The sequence below is a fragment of the Colletotrichum destructivum genome, chromosome 1 (genome assembly GCF_034447905.1).
Source record: "Colletotrichum destructivum chromosome 1, complete sequence".
Lineage (NCBI taxonomy): Eukaryota > Fungi > Ascomycota > Sordariomycetes > Glomerellales > Glomerellaceae > Colletotrichum > Colletotrichum destructivum.
The window spans coordinates 3,050,114-3,063,210 of record NC_085896.1 but is presented as its reverse complement, the minus strand read 5'-3'; the positions used below and the strand labels follow the sequence as shown (position 1 = coordinate 3,063,210).

At 54.3% G+C, this 13,097-nt stretch overlaps 3 protein-coding genes across 3 annotated transcripts; all 3 read right to left on the bottom strand.

The window, feature by feature from the left end:
* Positions 1-294: 294 nt before the first annotated feature.
* CDEST_00923 (Putative DNA ligase, ATP-dependent, nucleic acid-binding protein) lies at positions 295-3,678 on the bottom strand. The gene is made up of 5 exons (XM_062917082.1): positions 3,469-3,678; positions 3,232-3,362; positions 2,009-3,176; positions 1,185-1,953; positions 295-1,116 (listed from the first exon to the last, which is right to left on the bottom strand). The coding sequence occupies exons 1-5, from the start codon at positions 3,636-3,638 to the stop codon at positions 580-582; spliced, it is 2,775 nt and encodes a 924-aa protein (XP_062773133.1). The 5' UTR covers positions 3,639-3,678; the 3' UTR covers positions 295-579.
* A 314-nt stretch (positions 3,679-3,992) lies between these two features.
* CDEST_00922 (Putative dehydrogenase, E1 component, thiamine diphosphate-binding protein) lies at positions 3,993-5,643 on the bottom strand. Its single transcript, XM_062917081.1, has 4 exons — positions 5,430-5,643; positions 5,178-5,311; positions 4,654-5,108; positions 3,993-4,596 (listed from the first exon to the last, which is right to left on the bottom strand). Exons 1-4 carry the CDS (start codon positions 5,565-5,567, stop codon positions 4,088-4,090), a joined length of 1,236 nt encoding a protein of 411 aa, XP_062773132.1. The 5' UTR covers positions 5,568-5,643; the 3' UTR covers positions 3,993-4,087.
* Positions 5,644-6,049: 406 nt separating this feature from the next.
* On the bottom strand, positions 6,050-9,945 carry CDEST_00921 (Putative F-box domain, WD40/YVTN repeat-like-containing domain superfamily). The gene is made up of 5 exons (XM_062917080.1): positions 8,355-9,945; positions 7,698-8,293; positions 7,285-7,647; positions 6,877-7,225; positions 6,050-6,813 (listed from the first exon to the last, which is right to left on the bottom strand). Exons 1-5 carry the CDS (start codon positions 8,820-8,822, stop codon positions 6,568-6,570), a joined length of 2,022 nt encoding a protein of 673 aa, XP_062773131.1. The 5' UTR covers positions 8,823-9,945; the 3' UTR covers positions 6,050-6,567.
* Between the last annotated feature and the right edge of the window lie 3,152 nt (positions 9,946-13,097).

Here is a 13,097-nt window from a genome sequence, read left to right as displayed (position 1 = left end):
CCCACATCTACAGCCGCATCGACGAGTGCTGTCGGCCAACCAGCGTCTGGACAACGTAGGAGAGCCGCAAGGGTGACTCGCACTCGTCTGCTGTTCTTCCTTTTCTTCGTCTTCTTCTCCCCGAATCCAGAGTACAGCAAAGGGGGGGGGGGGCTCTCGGAAGCGCGATGACGAACTCGCACAGAAAATGAACGCCGCCGGGTCCGAGGCGCCTTTGCAGACTGCATATGCAAAGGCAAAGCGAATCTGGACGGGGACTTCGATCGCTGGGCGTCCGAGGTAGTGTACACCTGCCCGTCATGAGACGCGCAAACCAGAACCAGGACTTGTGAGCACCGAGCGAAAACATGGGATTGTATGCGGGCAGGATTAAACTCCTATGTGTCGGATTCTTCTAATAGCCATGCTTACAAATTTCCCATTTCTTCCTTGCTTTCATCACCAACATGGCATCAAGCAGGCTCGGGTGGGGCAGGCATACGCACCCTTCATCTTCGCCACTCCTGGATAAAAAAACAAATAAATCACATAACAACGCCGTGAGCTGTGTTGATGGTAGTGTATCGTACATCTCATTAGTTAATACTCGAAATCATCATCCGCCGCGGGACCCTTGCTCTTGGTCACACTCTCCTGCTTGCGGTACATCTCGGCCACCTGGCGGCTGGACGTAGCTTCGTCGGGCTTCTTGTCGTCGCGCACCTTGATGAACCGCGGGAATCGGAGACTGATGCCCTTCTCACCGCCTGGGTCGACGCCCTCCTTGCAACCGGCCTTGTATCGCGGGCTGAGCGTCAGGTCGGCCGTCTTGACCTCCCAGACGTAACGCGGCTCGAACCACACGTCGGGCTGATGTTGCCCGCCCGAGGAGTGTGCGTAAAACGGTTTGGGCCGGTCAATGACTATGTCCGAGAGCTGCGTGTGCAGCTCCTCGAGGACGGCCTCGGAGAATCCTGTACCGATATTGCAGACAGTTTCATACGACTCGGACGAAGGGTTATAACATGCAAGCAGGAACGCGCCGTAGACGGATGTACGCTTGCCTTTGCCGTGATATGCGCCCAGCACGACGAGATCGAGCGAGTCGCCGATGCCGCTGAGGTAATCCTTCTTGATCTAGAAAACATGCGGTCAGCACGCGACAAGATGTGACGCATATTGGTCGCGGGGTCAAAGCGGCCTACCTTGAGCCAGTTTCGACTTCTCTTGCTGGGCTCGTACCCGCTCTCTGAGCCGTCCAACATCTTGACCATCAGACCCTCGCAGGATGCCTTGACGCTTTCGTCGAGGAACACTTGGATCTGCTCCAGCTCTTGCCCGTCCATGTGCGTGGCCAAGGAGAATTCGCCCTCTACGGGCTGGAAGGCATTCTCGAGAAGATCGCGGCGTTCGCGGAGTGACCTCTCAACGATGGCCTCTCCATTGAGATATAGTAAATCAAAGGCGAAAACGCACACCTTGACCTTGACATCCTCAATCTTGACGTCCTTCTTCTTGCGCGTCATCAATTGCTGGAATGGTAAGACCTTCTTTTCTTCGACATCCCAGGCAACCGTCTCACAATCCAGCACGAAGCTCTTTGTGTCTTCTTTAACCCAAGTGTGTAGTTTGGTGAGAATATCAGGGTACTTCTTTGACAAGTCCTCGGAATTTCGAGAGAAGATGGAAGCTACTCCATCTGCCGCAGCCTTCGTAGCCCCCGGCAGAGACTGACTGATCTCCTCGTCGGCAGACTTGGCCACATAGTGGATTTGGGCTCGTTCGCCGTCGTATTTGTACTCACATGTGAAGGTCTGGTCCTCGAAGCGGTCCAGCACCTCGGTGATAGCCTTCGTTGGCTTGGCCAACATGGGCTTGAGAGGCACTCCAGGCTTGAGCTTGCAATGTTCCCGAAGGTTCATGATGCCGTGCTCCACCATGGCGGGTATGATGACATCGTAGCTCGGAAGTTCACTGTCAAGGATCAGCATCACGTTGGGGCGCCGAATAGAAGGAGGATGGAACATACCTGTACACCGTCTTGAGAATGGCCTCCGCCTGCTCCACGTCTGTAGGCTTGGGTACCTGACCCTTGGCATCTGCCTCGTGAAATGCCACAGCTTGAGCCAAAGAGACAAGGACAGACTTTTCGGCCAAGCCTAAGCGGAGCTTGCCCTCGAGGAATCGAACAAGATATTTGGCTTCGCTGGGGCCACCCTTGTCCTTGCTGATGTCCACCTTTCCAGAGGAATGAGAATCAGCTGCCGACAGTAGCTTCTTGATAGCGTCCACTTTGCGACCTTGAGCACCGTTGCCGGAAACAGTAGCGATACCCATCAGACCTTTATGCACGCCACTAATCGTCAAGGGTTTGGGCTTGAACATAGTGGGCTGTGTTGACCGACTCTTGACAGCGACGAGACCAAGATCTCCAATCTCTTTCTGATCTTGCTTGATGACGGCAAGACTGCGACCTGTTGTCTCGCCAATGGCTTTCATGATGAGAGACTCGCCGATTCCTAGCTCGATACCGGCATAATCAGGAGCTAGCTTGTTGATCATAAGGAGGACGGTAGGAAGCAGATCGTCGGGGGTCAAGCGCAGGACCTGTCGAAGGAATAGCGAGCAATGGGCCATGATTTCAAGCCGCTTGGTCGTGAGCTCGATTAGAGAGAAGGTGGTGCAGAGCGCGGCGTAAGGAACCGGTTCGCCTTGTTTCCAGTCTGGGTACGGGTCTTTGGTCTGCGTTTTGAGCCTCATCTGTACCTTCTCTAGTGTCTTCTTCGCTACCGCGGGCTTGATATCCTCTTCGTCGTCTTCAACTAAGTCGTCTTCGGACGCAGACTCTGTTGCCTCCTCCTTCTCCTGTTTCAAGACTATCGTAGGCGAGGGAGACTTGGAAGCTCTCTTCGAACGAGAAGAATCGGGTGCGTCAGCCCTGGCCTTGACAGCCTTCGTTGGTTTCATAGGGCTACTCCTTTTGGTCCTCGAGGCCTTGGGTGACACTGTGGGCGACTTGGCTGGAACTTCATTCATCATTTCGTCCTCTTCCTCTTCCTCGACGATACGTTGACGAACTCTGCGGGGCCTCTTCGTGGCAGGTTCGTCCTCTTCATCCTCCTCAGTGATCTCATCCTTGACTTTCGGACTCGATGCCTTGTTGGCGGGACTTGGGCTTCTGGTTCGTTTCCTGGACTCTGCACGCGAGCCATTAGCAAGGTCTTTTGTAACAATTCATTTGCCTAGACACACTTTCTTCCTTGACTGCTGCGTCTGGGGCCTCCGCCTTCCTTTCGACCGCCTTCTTGGGCGCTGCCTTGGTAGCGAAGCTGAGCTTGCTTTGCTGCGGCTCGGGCCTGGAGTCTTTTGCTCCAAAGAACTTGCTGCAAGTAATTGTTAGCAGGCAACCCCAACCACCACCCAAATAGCTGTGAAGATGGAGATCTAAAGCAACCATGCTGGGTTGAGGAAAATTGCCCGTTTACACACCCCAGTGTTGTCTGCGAGGTCTTGACGTACCCCAGTGTCGCCTGCTTCGGCGGCATTTTGATGCGTGGTTGAATATAAACAGTGAAGAGTCGAGTATCGTTGCAAAAGGCCGCCGCCCTGAGTACGTTCCTGCGAGGAATTGGGCTGCTTAAAAGGCGGGCGCAGGCCATGGAAGGTTGTCGGGTGACTTTTGGGGATGCTTGACGCGCTAGGCAGGCGCGTTCAGTGCCCTTAATTGAGCCCGTCGCGACGCGATAAGTGAAATAGACTATCAGACCCACTTAAATTTAGGCAGGTACCTAGGTAGATTGGCAGGAGTCTACTTGACTACTTACCTACTTAGGGAGGTATTGGATGTATGTACTAATTGGGTTTAATGCATCAGACACAATCACGGCGAAAACTAAGCACTCTGCGCTAAACTTTGTCATGTCCAAATTGTACTTCACTTTTGTTGGGCACATTTCACTCCTTGTAGGAATGCGCTTTGTTTAACCAGGAGGATATCTGCAGACCCCGGCCATGTTCAGATTGTGACCACTTCACCCTCTCTAGCTAGTAGGTATTGTACAATAGGACAGGAAGGTTAAGAGACAATTATTCGTCATTGGGAAGACATTTAGTGGAAGTAGTAGGTCTCGTCAGGGGTGCGGCCGCGGATGAACTCGGGCTCAGTGCCGGGGACGTAGATATCCTCGTAGAGGATCTTGGGGGTGGTGTCGGGGACGGCCATGGCCTCCGCGGCGGCAACCTCCTCGTTGACGAAGCTACGGGCCTCCTTGTCGATGGTCTTGAGCTCGTCCTCAGTGACGACCTCCCAGTCAATGATCTTCTGCTTGAGACCGGCGATGGGGTCGTTGGTGGAACGCATGCGCTGGATCTCCTCACGGGTACGGTAGGTGGTACCGGGGTCGGACATGGAGTGACCACCGTACCGGTAGGTAACGTACTCGAGGACGAGGGGTCCGTTCTCGGCAACGGTGTAGTCCTTTCCGTACTTGACGGCGGCCTTGACGGCGAGGACATCCATGCCGTTGACCTTCAGACCGGGAATGTACTGACCACGCTTGTAGTAGTCCGTAAGGGCGGAAGAGCGGGCGGCAGCGGTACCCATACCATACTTGTTGTCTGGCACCTCCAGTTAGCTCGGCACGTCAATTGCCTTGATGGTTGTCTCAAACTTACTCTCGCATCCGAAGAGAGCGGGCAGGTTCCAGAGCTTGGCCATGTTGAAAGCCTCGAAGACCTGGCCCTGGTTGCTGGCACCGTCACCGTACAGGATGACGGAGGCGTTCTTGCGGCCGGTGTACTTGTGGGCAAAAGCGAGACCGGCGCCGACGGGCACCTGTGCACCGACGATACCGTTGCCGCCGTAGAATCCCTTGGCGAACATATGCATGGAGCCTCCCTTGCCGTAAGAGATACCCTCACGGCGACCGAGAAGCTCGCCGATGATGGAGCGGACAGTGCCGCCGCGCATGTAGGCGAAACCGTGGCAGCGGTAGGCGGTAATCAGGTCGTCCTCGCGGGTAAGAGCATGCTCGATACCAACGGCAACGGCCTCCTGACCGGTAGACAAGTGGCAGAAACCACGGATCTTCTTCTCCTTGTACAATCGGTCGGCGGCCATCTCGAGTTGTCTGGGTGAGGTCAGTTACCAAGTTCTATATAGCAATCTTTCTCATTTCAAAGGCAAGACTTCGCCATACCTGACGACAACCATGTCCTTGTACATCTGCTTCAGCTCCTTCTTCGTGACATCGAGAGTGTACGGCGGGGGGTCGAGCTGGTACGTCTCGAAGCTCTCATCGCTCAGGGTGATCTGGAAAGGCTCCTCATCTGACTAAAATGGCGCTGCACGTTAGCAATGCGCAATTAAAAATGTTCACCGAGCCCAAACAAATTGTCCTTGTTGCAGTGGATTCAACGGAGGTGGCGGCGGGAAAAGAGCGCAAACTGACCTGCGGGACTCCCTTTTCGAGGGTTGCCGACGCAGCGTTGGTGGTGACAGACCGGGACGCAGCAACAAAAGTGGCCGGGGTGCGAGTGCGAGTGCGCAGAGGCACCGCTCGGTTTAACCTGATCGCGCGGGAGAACATCGTGGGGGTTGGTGATGATGGAGCCTCCAGACGATGAGCGTGAAGGGTTCGGGGGAAGGAGGGTGATAACAAATTATTTGGTCGCTGGAGCTCCGAAAAATCGCGGCGTTGGTTGGGAAGGGAGCTGCTGCTTGTTGAAAACTGCTAGTCCCAAGATGGCTAGCGGACTGCCACGTGACCCTGCCTCAACGGGATTTAGGCGGTGCGCAGCGCTTCGAGGTGCAGTGAGTGACTTTGGCGGGCCCGACTTTCACCGGTCGGTCCTATTCTCTATCGGCCCCATTGAGTTCCAGATCGCTGTTCACTGGACTGGAAGGCGGCATTCGGAGATAACAAGGAAACAGAGCAGGCGACGAGGACCAATCGCCGCAAACGCCCAAACTCCCCTACAGAGCAATCAAAACAACTTTAGGTATGGGCACGTTTGACCGGCCAGACTTGTCGTTCCACTCAAACTGCTCCCACCTCATGCTCACGCTACCCAGGTAGTCGTCTCAGATAGTGAGTTCATCGGCACTCATTTTGATGTAGTATATAGCTCTACAAAACGCTACCACGGGGTATATTAAGACGCGGCCGGGCCGACCGCATGCGCTTAGTTGAGCAACGCTAAAGCCCTGAAGTCTTCATGACCAGAAACCCAGTTGTCCTGCCGTTCTAGACCCACGATTCAAACAAATTCTCTCCACAATGCTGTCAACCCTATGCTGGCCGCCCTTTCAAATGCATACGATGCTTCCAGACCAACGCCAAAAAGACGACGCCCTTGTCTTCGTGGGCCTCACCCGTCTATTCTCAGCAGCGTTCTCGATGAACGAGCCATGTCAGCTAACCCCCGATCTCGCCAACCAGCCATTGTGGGTACAACGCCTTGGTGATGCGCTCATAGCAAAACGCCCGTTCAGTGCAAACGCAACTCCTGTCTAATGCAGGGTGATACTTGTCGCCAGTCATACCCCAGGGACACTATGCTGCCGTAGAACCCAGAAGCCAAGTTAGTTTAGTCATCATGAAAGAAAGTCTTGTTGCCACCCTGAAGCGGGGCTGTGGATGGGCCAGCGTCTCTCATATCGACATCCTGGCTGCCGACCGCTTCTCGACTAGGACCTGCGACTGCCGGCTGTGATTGTCTGTAGTCGAGCTGCATGGCACTCATTGGCCGATGTGGCGCCTCTGACAAGACTCGCTGTTGGAGAGAGAGTGGACGGTCGTACAGTACGTCCTCAGGGGGGGAGAAGGACCAAACCTGAAAGCGTGTTTGGTCAGCACCGATGCGGCTGTGCTGGTCAGGCTAAAGGGGTTGGCTTACCTCCATCACGGTACGGTTTTGCCGCAAAGCAAGTGCCACGCACTTCTCGTCCTCGAAAGCTACCCTCCACACAGCCTCGCCTTGGGCTATGAGCTCCCGAACCAAGTGGCCTGTCTTCAAGTCCCAGATCTTGACTCGGCCATCACTGCCTCCACTGACGACCCGCGTATCGTCAAATTGCAAGCTCGTCACGCTGTTATCGTGTGCAGCAAGTCGATGAATAGGGCACATCTTCTCCAGCGACCAGACTCTGACTGAGCCATCGGAGCCACCGGTGACGAGAGTGTCACCGCGCATCTGCAGCTGACCGACGAGGGACGTGTGGCCCTGTAGAATGGCCAAGCACTCACTAGACCTAGTTAGCATGCCAACAGTCATGATGCCGTCCTATGTGTGCAAAATACTGACGCTGTTCTGGGGTCCCAGATTCGCACATTGGTGTCCAGGCTACCAGTTACCACTCTCTTGCCATCGAAGGCGATGGCATAGATCTGGCTGAAGTGACCTTGTAGCGTCTGGATGCACCGGCCCTCTGAAATGCTCCAAACCTTGGCCATGGTGTCGTAACTGCCGGAGACAACAATGTCCCCTTTGATTTCCAGGCATCGCACGCTGGCACCGTGGCCAACGAGCACGTTTCTGCACAGCCCGGTCCGAATATCCCATACTCGAAGCGTCGTATCGCGCGAGCCCGATATCGCCGTATTTGCGTCAGACATCTTCAGGCAACGAACTGTCGATGTGTGCCCTCGAAGGGTATGGAGGCATGCACTGTCTATGTTAGTGACCACAAACCTGCATCGGTACGAGCCTTTACTTACCCTGTGGCAAGGTTCCATACTCGCACATCGCGATCGCATCCACCGCTAACCAGAATGTCTTCCCAAGGGACCATCGCCCATACGCCCATAACATGACCCTGCAGAGTACGCTGCTGATTGCCCTTGGTGTCAAACACGTGGATCTTGGCGTTATCAAGAGCCACGATGATGTACTTGGGCGTTAGATGGAGGCTCGTGACGACACCCCCCTCTTGGGTTATGTTCCTTGTCGTACTGGTACCGCCAGATCTCCAGGCTGCCTCGACAAGATACCGTTGCTTGAAGTGCGACTTGTAGGATCTCATCTTGGGTCGCGCATTTCCAGAACCGTCGAGGCTGCGAGATCCCGAAGCATGAGCCGTCATTGGTAGCGCGCCTGGAAAGCTGCTGCTAGCGTATTCATCCCCCCACAAAGACTGAGCTCCAGGCCGTAACCCGCTTCCCATCGATGTCGAGACCTCTGACAAGCGTCTGCCATAGTCATGCTTCACGCAAAGATTCTTCCATGTCATGTCATCGCTCAACAGGTCCCGCCACCTCCTGGAAACTTGCGAGGCACGAGCTAACACCTTGGGGTCGTCGATGAAAGAGAGAATCTGGAGTAGCAGTGTCAGTATCCAAGTCCCATGGGCCATTGACTAGTAATTGAACTCTTACACGTAGGCATAGCTCATCCGGAAGACTGGTAAAGGGGTCCTTCTTGAGAAGAGGACTGACGAACTGATGAACGAAGCTCAGCTGTTGGCTTGTGCACATGTTCAGGAGGTCGGCCAAAAGACGGGTGCGGTGAGGGCCGCCCGAGTTCTTAAAATGATGGCGCACTTTGGCCAGGAAGAAGTCCTCGTCATCAGCGGCATCGCTCCAGTCGAGTTGACGGTGAGAGGGGCCAGGGGAGGCTGCTGGTGTGGGCGGGGGAGGCGGCGAGCCGGTCAACTGCTGATCAAAGTCTGCGGCGGGGGTGGTCATGCTCGGTGTTGGAGGGCCTCTCATGTGTCCTGGTCGCTGGGGCATCTTGTCGAGCCTTGAACTGCTAGGGGCTCCGCCGGTGTTGAGCGTCATGTCGTCGCTGAGCATGCTCCCTCTTCTTTCAGAGAAACTCAATGGTCTGTTGTCGTAGCCGGCCATATCGAGTTGTGTTGGAGGACAGTCGCACTTGGATCGCAATGTGGTTGTCGGGGCGGTCGAGGTATCAAGTCGGTCGAGAAGTCTGGATTCGCTACCGGGCGCTCATTAAACGACCCAACTTTGATCAACTCAGATTTTCGACAAGTAGCGCAAGTTTAATAGACCAAGGTTCAAGTTGTCGGCGAGGATTTGCGAGCGAGGGCTGGCCGGCCGTACGAAACGGCGTAGCAAATCGTTGGTCTTTGCAAATGAGTGCGACAGCGTCCGCTGGCCTCGGGCAAGTTTGGCGTTGTCGATGGTTTCGGCGAGGCGGCAACGGCGAGGTGTCAGAGATCCGTGTGCCACAGGGTGAGGCGATGGCACGTCTCCCGTGTGGAAGCGACTCTGTCGATTAGGAGACCTGGATGATGGTCTGTTCCTCGTTGAGACCGGGACGAAGAGAGCGAGAGGGTATGGCGGCGGCGTTGCAGGATGGTGGTGTACTGTGATATGGGGCCAGCGGGAGACGGGAAGCTTAACAATCGGAGGTGTCAAGCGGAAAGCGTGGGTCGTTTGGGCCCTGTAGTGTGGAATGCACAGGGCGAATCACACAATGGAAAGTGGATTGTTCGGTGGTTTCGGAAGTTTTCGCTTGATTGACGCCCAAATGCCTTTTGGACCTCCCTGCAATGTAATGTCTTGTCGTTCTTGGTGGATGTTGACAAAGGGAAGCAAGGAGGAGAGAAGGCGGAGGAGGCGAAGACGGATAAGATTGGAGAGGAGGAAGTCAGCCGTCAAGTGTTTGTCGGCTGGGATTGGGGATTTTGGAGGAGGAAAGTGGGAGGAGAGGAGAGATGAGATAGGCCGGAGCAGGCGAGGTGAGGAAGGAATGGCTCCGGGCGAGTCCCCTGGCTGGCGGGTGTGAGAGGTGAGGACTAGGGAGGTACGGGTGTGTGCGTGCGTGTGTGCGTGTCTAAGATGGTGGACCGGGCAGGGAAGGGAAAAGAAGGGGGAAAGGACCAAGACCTGGGAAAAGCCAGTCAGCGAGCCACAGCGACAGACAGCGTGGAGGAAGAGTAAAGTAAGGTTAGCGCAGAGGCAAAGCAGGGTGCCTGGTTGTGGGCAGGTAATAAACTAAGCAGAGTCAGTTGGCGGAGTCGGTAGCCTGTACTTTAGGTGATGGCCCTTGTTTTCAGGGAAGAGAAAAAAGATATAGCGAGAACGACGGGAAGGGGAAGGGGGCAGCCGACTGGGGACTGCACTAAGGGAAGGTGCGCCAAAGAAGGCCTGGGCTTCAGGCGATGTGGGTTAGTTGTGCGAGTGCGCTTTGGGGATTAAGACTGGGGAAGAGCGCCAGCCACACAAACGGGTGGGCAGGTCACTGTGCATCCATATTTCTTTCTTTGTCTTTTTGTGAGTAAGTTCTTTCACATTTCATAGACACATTGCTAGGTTGGTTGGTTGGTTGGTTCTTGGTGGAGTGGGGAGAGGCAGCAATAGAAAAGAATGAACAGAAGACTATGGGATAGGTGATCAACCTTAGCGAGCTGGTACAGTCTGGAGGTGTCCAAGGTACGTATCTGATGAAGCAGGTAGGTAGTCCGTACCTTGCTTGAAGTTTTCTGCAACAACAACACCCGAAGAAGCCCTCCAGAGAAAACCGTCGTCGCAACTTGAAGCACACAAAGACATGTGTTCCTATGCAGGCACACACCGCCTCCCATGATCAGCCCAGCCAGCATCTTTCCTTCCATCTCTCCCATACCTGGGTACTGTACATAACTCAATAGCCAGACACCAATCACTCTGTCGCCAAACGGAGGCTCAAGCTCATGATTCCCAAGCACAATAAAAATTTATTCTGGGTCCTCTTCTAGCGCTGTTTCGGTCTTGCTAAGATGCCTGCGCTACGGCACTGTTCACCTATCCCCATCACACAGCACCGACATCTGACACTTCAGCTGATCTGAGAATCTACTTTGCTACCTAATTCAAGGTATCAGCAACAATGGGAATAGTATCTCGACGGCATTGAGACAGACCCTGCTTACCTTTGATTGAACGACAGGAAAATGTTGGGACTTGCCCTTCTTCTTCGGCGTTGGCCTCCATTAACGCCACCCGCTTTCAATGGTCCGTCGGTGTTGTTGTTTGGCGGTGGTGGAAACGGTGTAAACGGAATGACCCCCGGCTCTGGGACGGGAGCCAAGCATGGCCCGCAAGCGTCCGTTCCCACCTCAGACCTCGCCGGCATCGTCGTTCGAGAGGACAATTAAACACCGACATCGACACCAAAGACACCAAAGACGATATTATACGTACTGTCAAGGGAGCAGGGTGTCCGGCAGGTTGCCACCGTTCTCTGATAAAGGCTGTCTTGTAAGTTTGAGAAAACATCGGCACCGTTTGCAGATCGATGGCACGGTACCGAAAACTGTGCCTGGTCAACATTCAATGGCACAGCCGCCTTCATCGACCGCCGTTGTTGTTGCTTCTCCCATTCCGAGTACCAGCTCCTTTAGATGCAACACGTTGGGGCCAGAGCGAACCTTTCCATTCCCCAACTTTCGGGTCTATTGTCTGTTTGCTGCTATCTATCATCAGCTCGAAAGCGGTCTCACATATTTGTTGGTCTTGCTGCAATTAAGAAACCGCACATTTCTCTCCCTGGGGGCCTGCAGGGTCCGAGTTAGCGGCGCTTATATTGTGCTAGTGCTCTTCGTCGGAGTGGGTATTCATGACGTCGATCGATTATTTCAAGCAAAGGCGCGAACGAGTCTGGGTAAAGACCCAAGACAGAGACAGACCCGTCCCTCCTTACCGGCTTCTATTCTGCTATTCGAATTTGCTCATCATAGCTACATTGGCTTGGTCTCTATGGTTCTGAAGGGAAAAAAAGTGAATGACCAGCATGGACCGGTTTTCATTGCCGTTCTCCAGTCAGTGCTCACTGCATGGAGACACCTAGATGGCGCAGTAGTCCGCTTGGCTTGTTTTTCCCGACAATACATACGCTAGCCGATGGCCATCGCGATGGGTGCGCCGAATGCCAAGTTGGGGGCAGCCACAGCCGCTCCCCTGACCTTTGAGCATGGCTTCACATCGCGCTCAAGGTTTCACCAAAGCCATGCGGCAAAAACATAGTGATCTAGGAAGGAACCGACATCCATCGATGGGGGGGGGGGGGGGGGGGGGGGGGGGGCGGTTGCGACGAAGAAGGCTGATGTTCTACCTGACTTGCTGTCGTTCCGCGCAGTTGGGAAATAGACTTCGACTCGTTCGTCATCGGCCATCGGCGACAGACCAACCATTGCACGGATATCTGTACTTGTCCAAGCGTTCGAATAGGATCCCGGTTCCATGCCGCAGGTCTTGTATATTTCTAGTCCCCGCTATGCACACTACGAATACCGGCTGACGACGATGTTCGAGCAGGTTGCAGACAGAAAAAGCAGTGCCAATGGCTCAAAAACACCATATTACATGGATATCTGGTGACGAGATTGTCACACACATCTTTTCTCTCTTCAACGAAAGTAGATGAGTTAAGCACGCTTCGCTTATTGTACAAATCCAACCAAGTCAAGTTTTGTATCGGCCGCTGGGCGAAACCCCCTTCCCAAAATTGTTTTACTTTTTTGCGGTCCTTGAGACGACTTCTTCCACATCCCTGTTCTCCAGAAATCGGAATGCCTTGCGTGCTAACCTCGTTGCGTGCTTCACTTCGACAGTTCAGAGAATTTAAGAGGAGAGGGGAGGAAGAAGCAAAGAAAGCAAACGTACGTGTCGCCATTTTGAGCAAGCCGAGCCACTACCAACGACTACCACTGACAAAGGAAATCCAACATGACACAATGCCACGAAAAGTAAAGGGCGCCTTGACTCTTCCCCACCTCCCAGTATCCTGCTGCTGTCTCCTATAGGAGGGGGAGAGGAAGAAAATGTAGGAGAGAGCTCTTCTAGAGGGCTATCGCAGGTTTGGAAAAAGAACAGAGACAGTATTAGGGATGGTGTTATCATAGCTGGGATTGGATGTTTGTGAATAGCGACAGAAGACTGGCTGGAAAAGGGTAGAGTCGCCCAAAAGAAACACCCAGCATGGTCCAACTCGGCTGGCCGCATACTTAGCAGCCTTCATTCAGCGCAACCCCCAGTTCCCCTCACTTGCGACATTGGCGGCTTGGATGCCTCAGATCTGCCCCAGTGATACGACACAGGGGTACAATTTCGTCCCGCGCTCGGGCTCACTCACCTGGGCCAACCGGCCCTCTCAGAGCCCTTCTCGTCGTTCTAGGG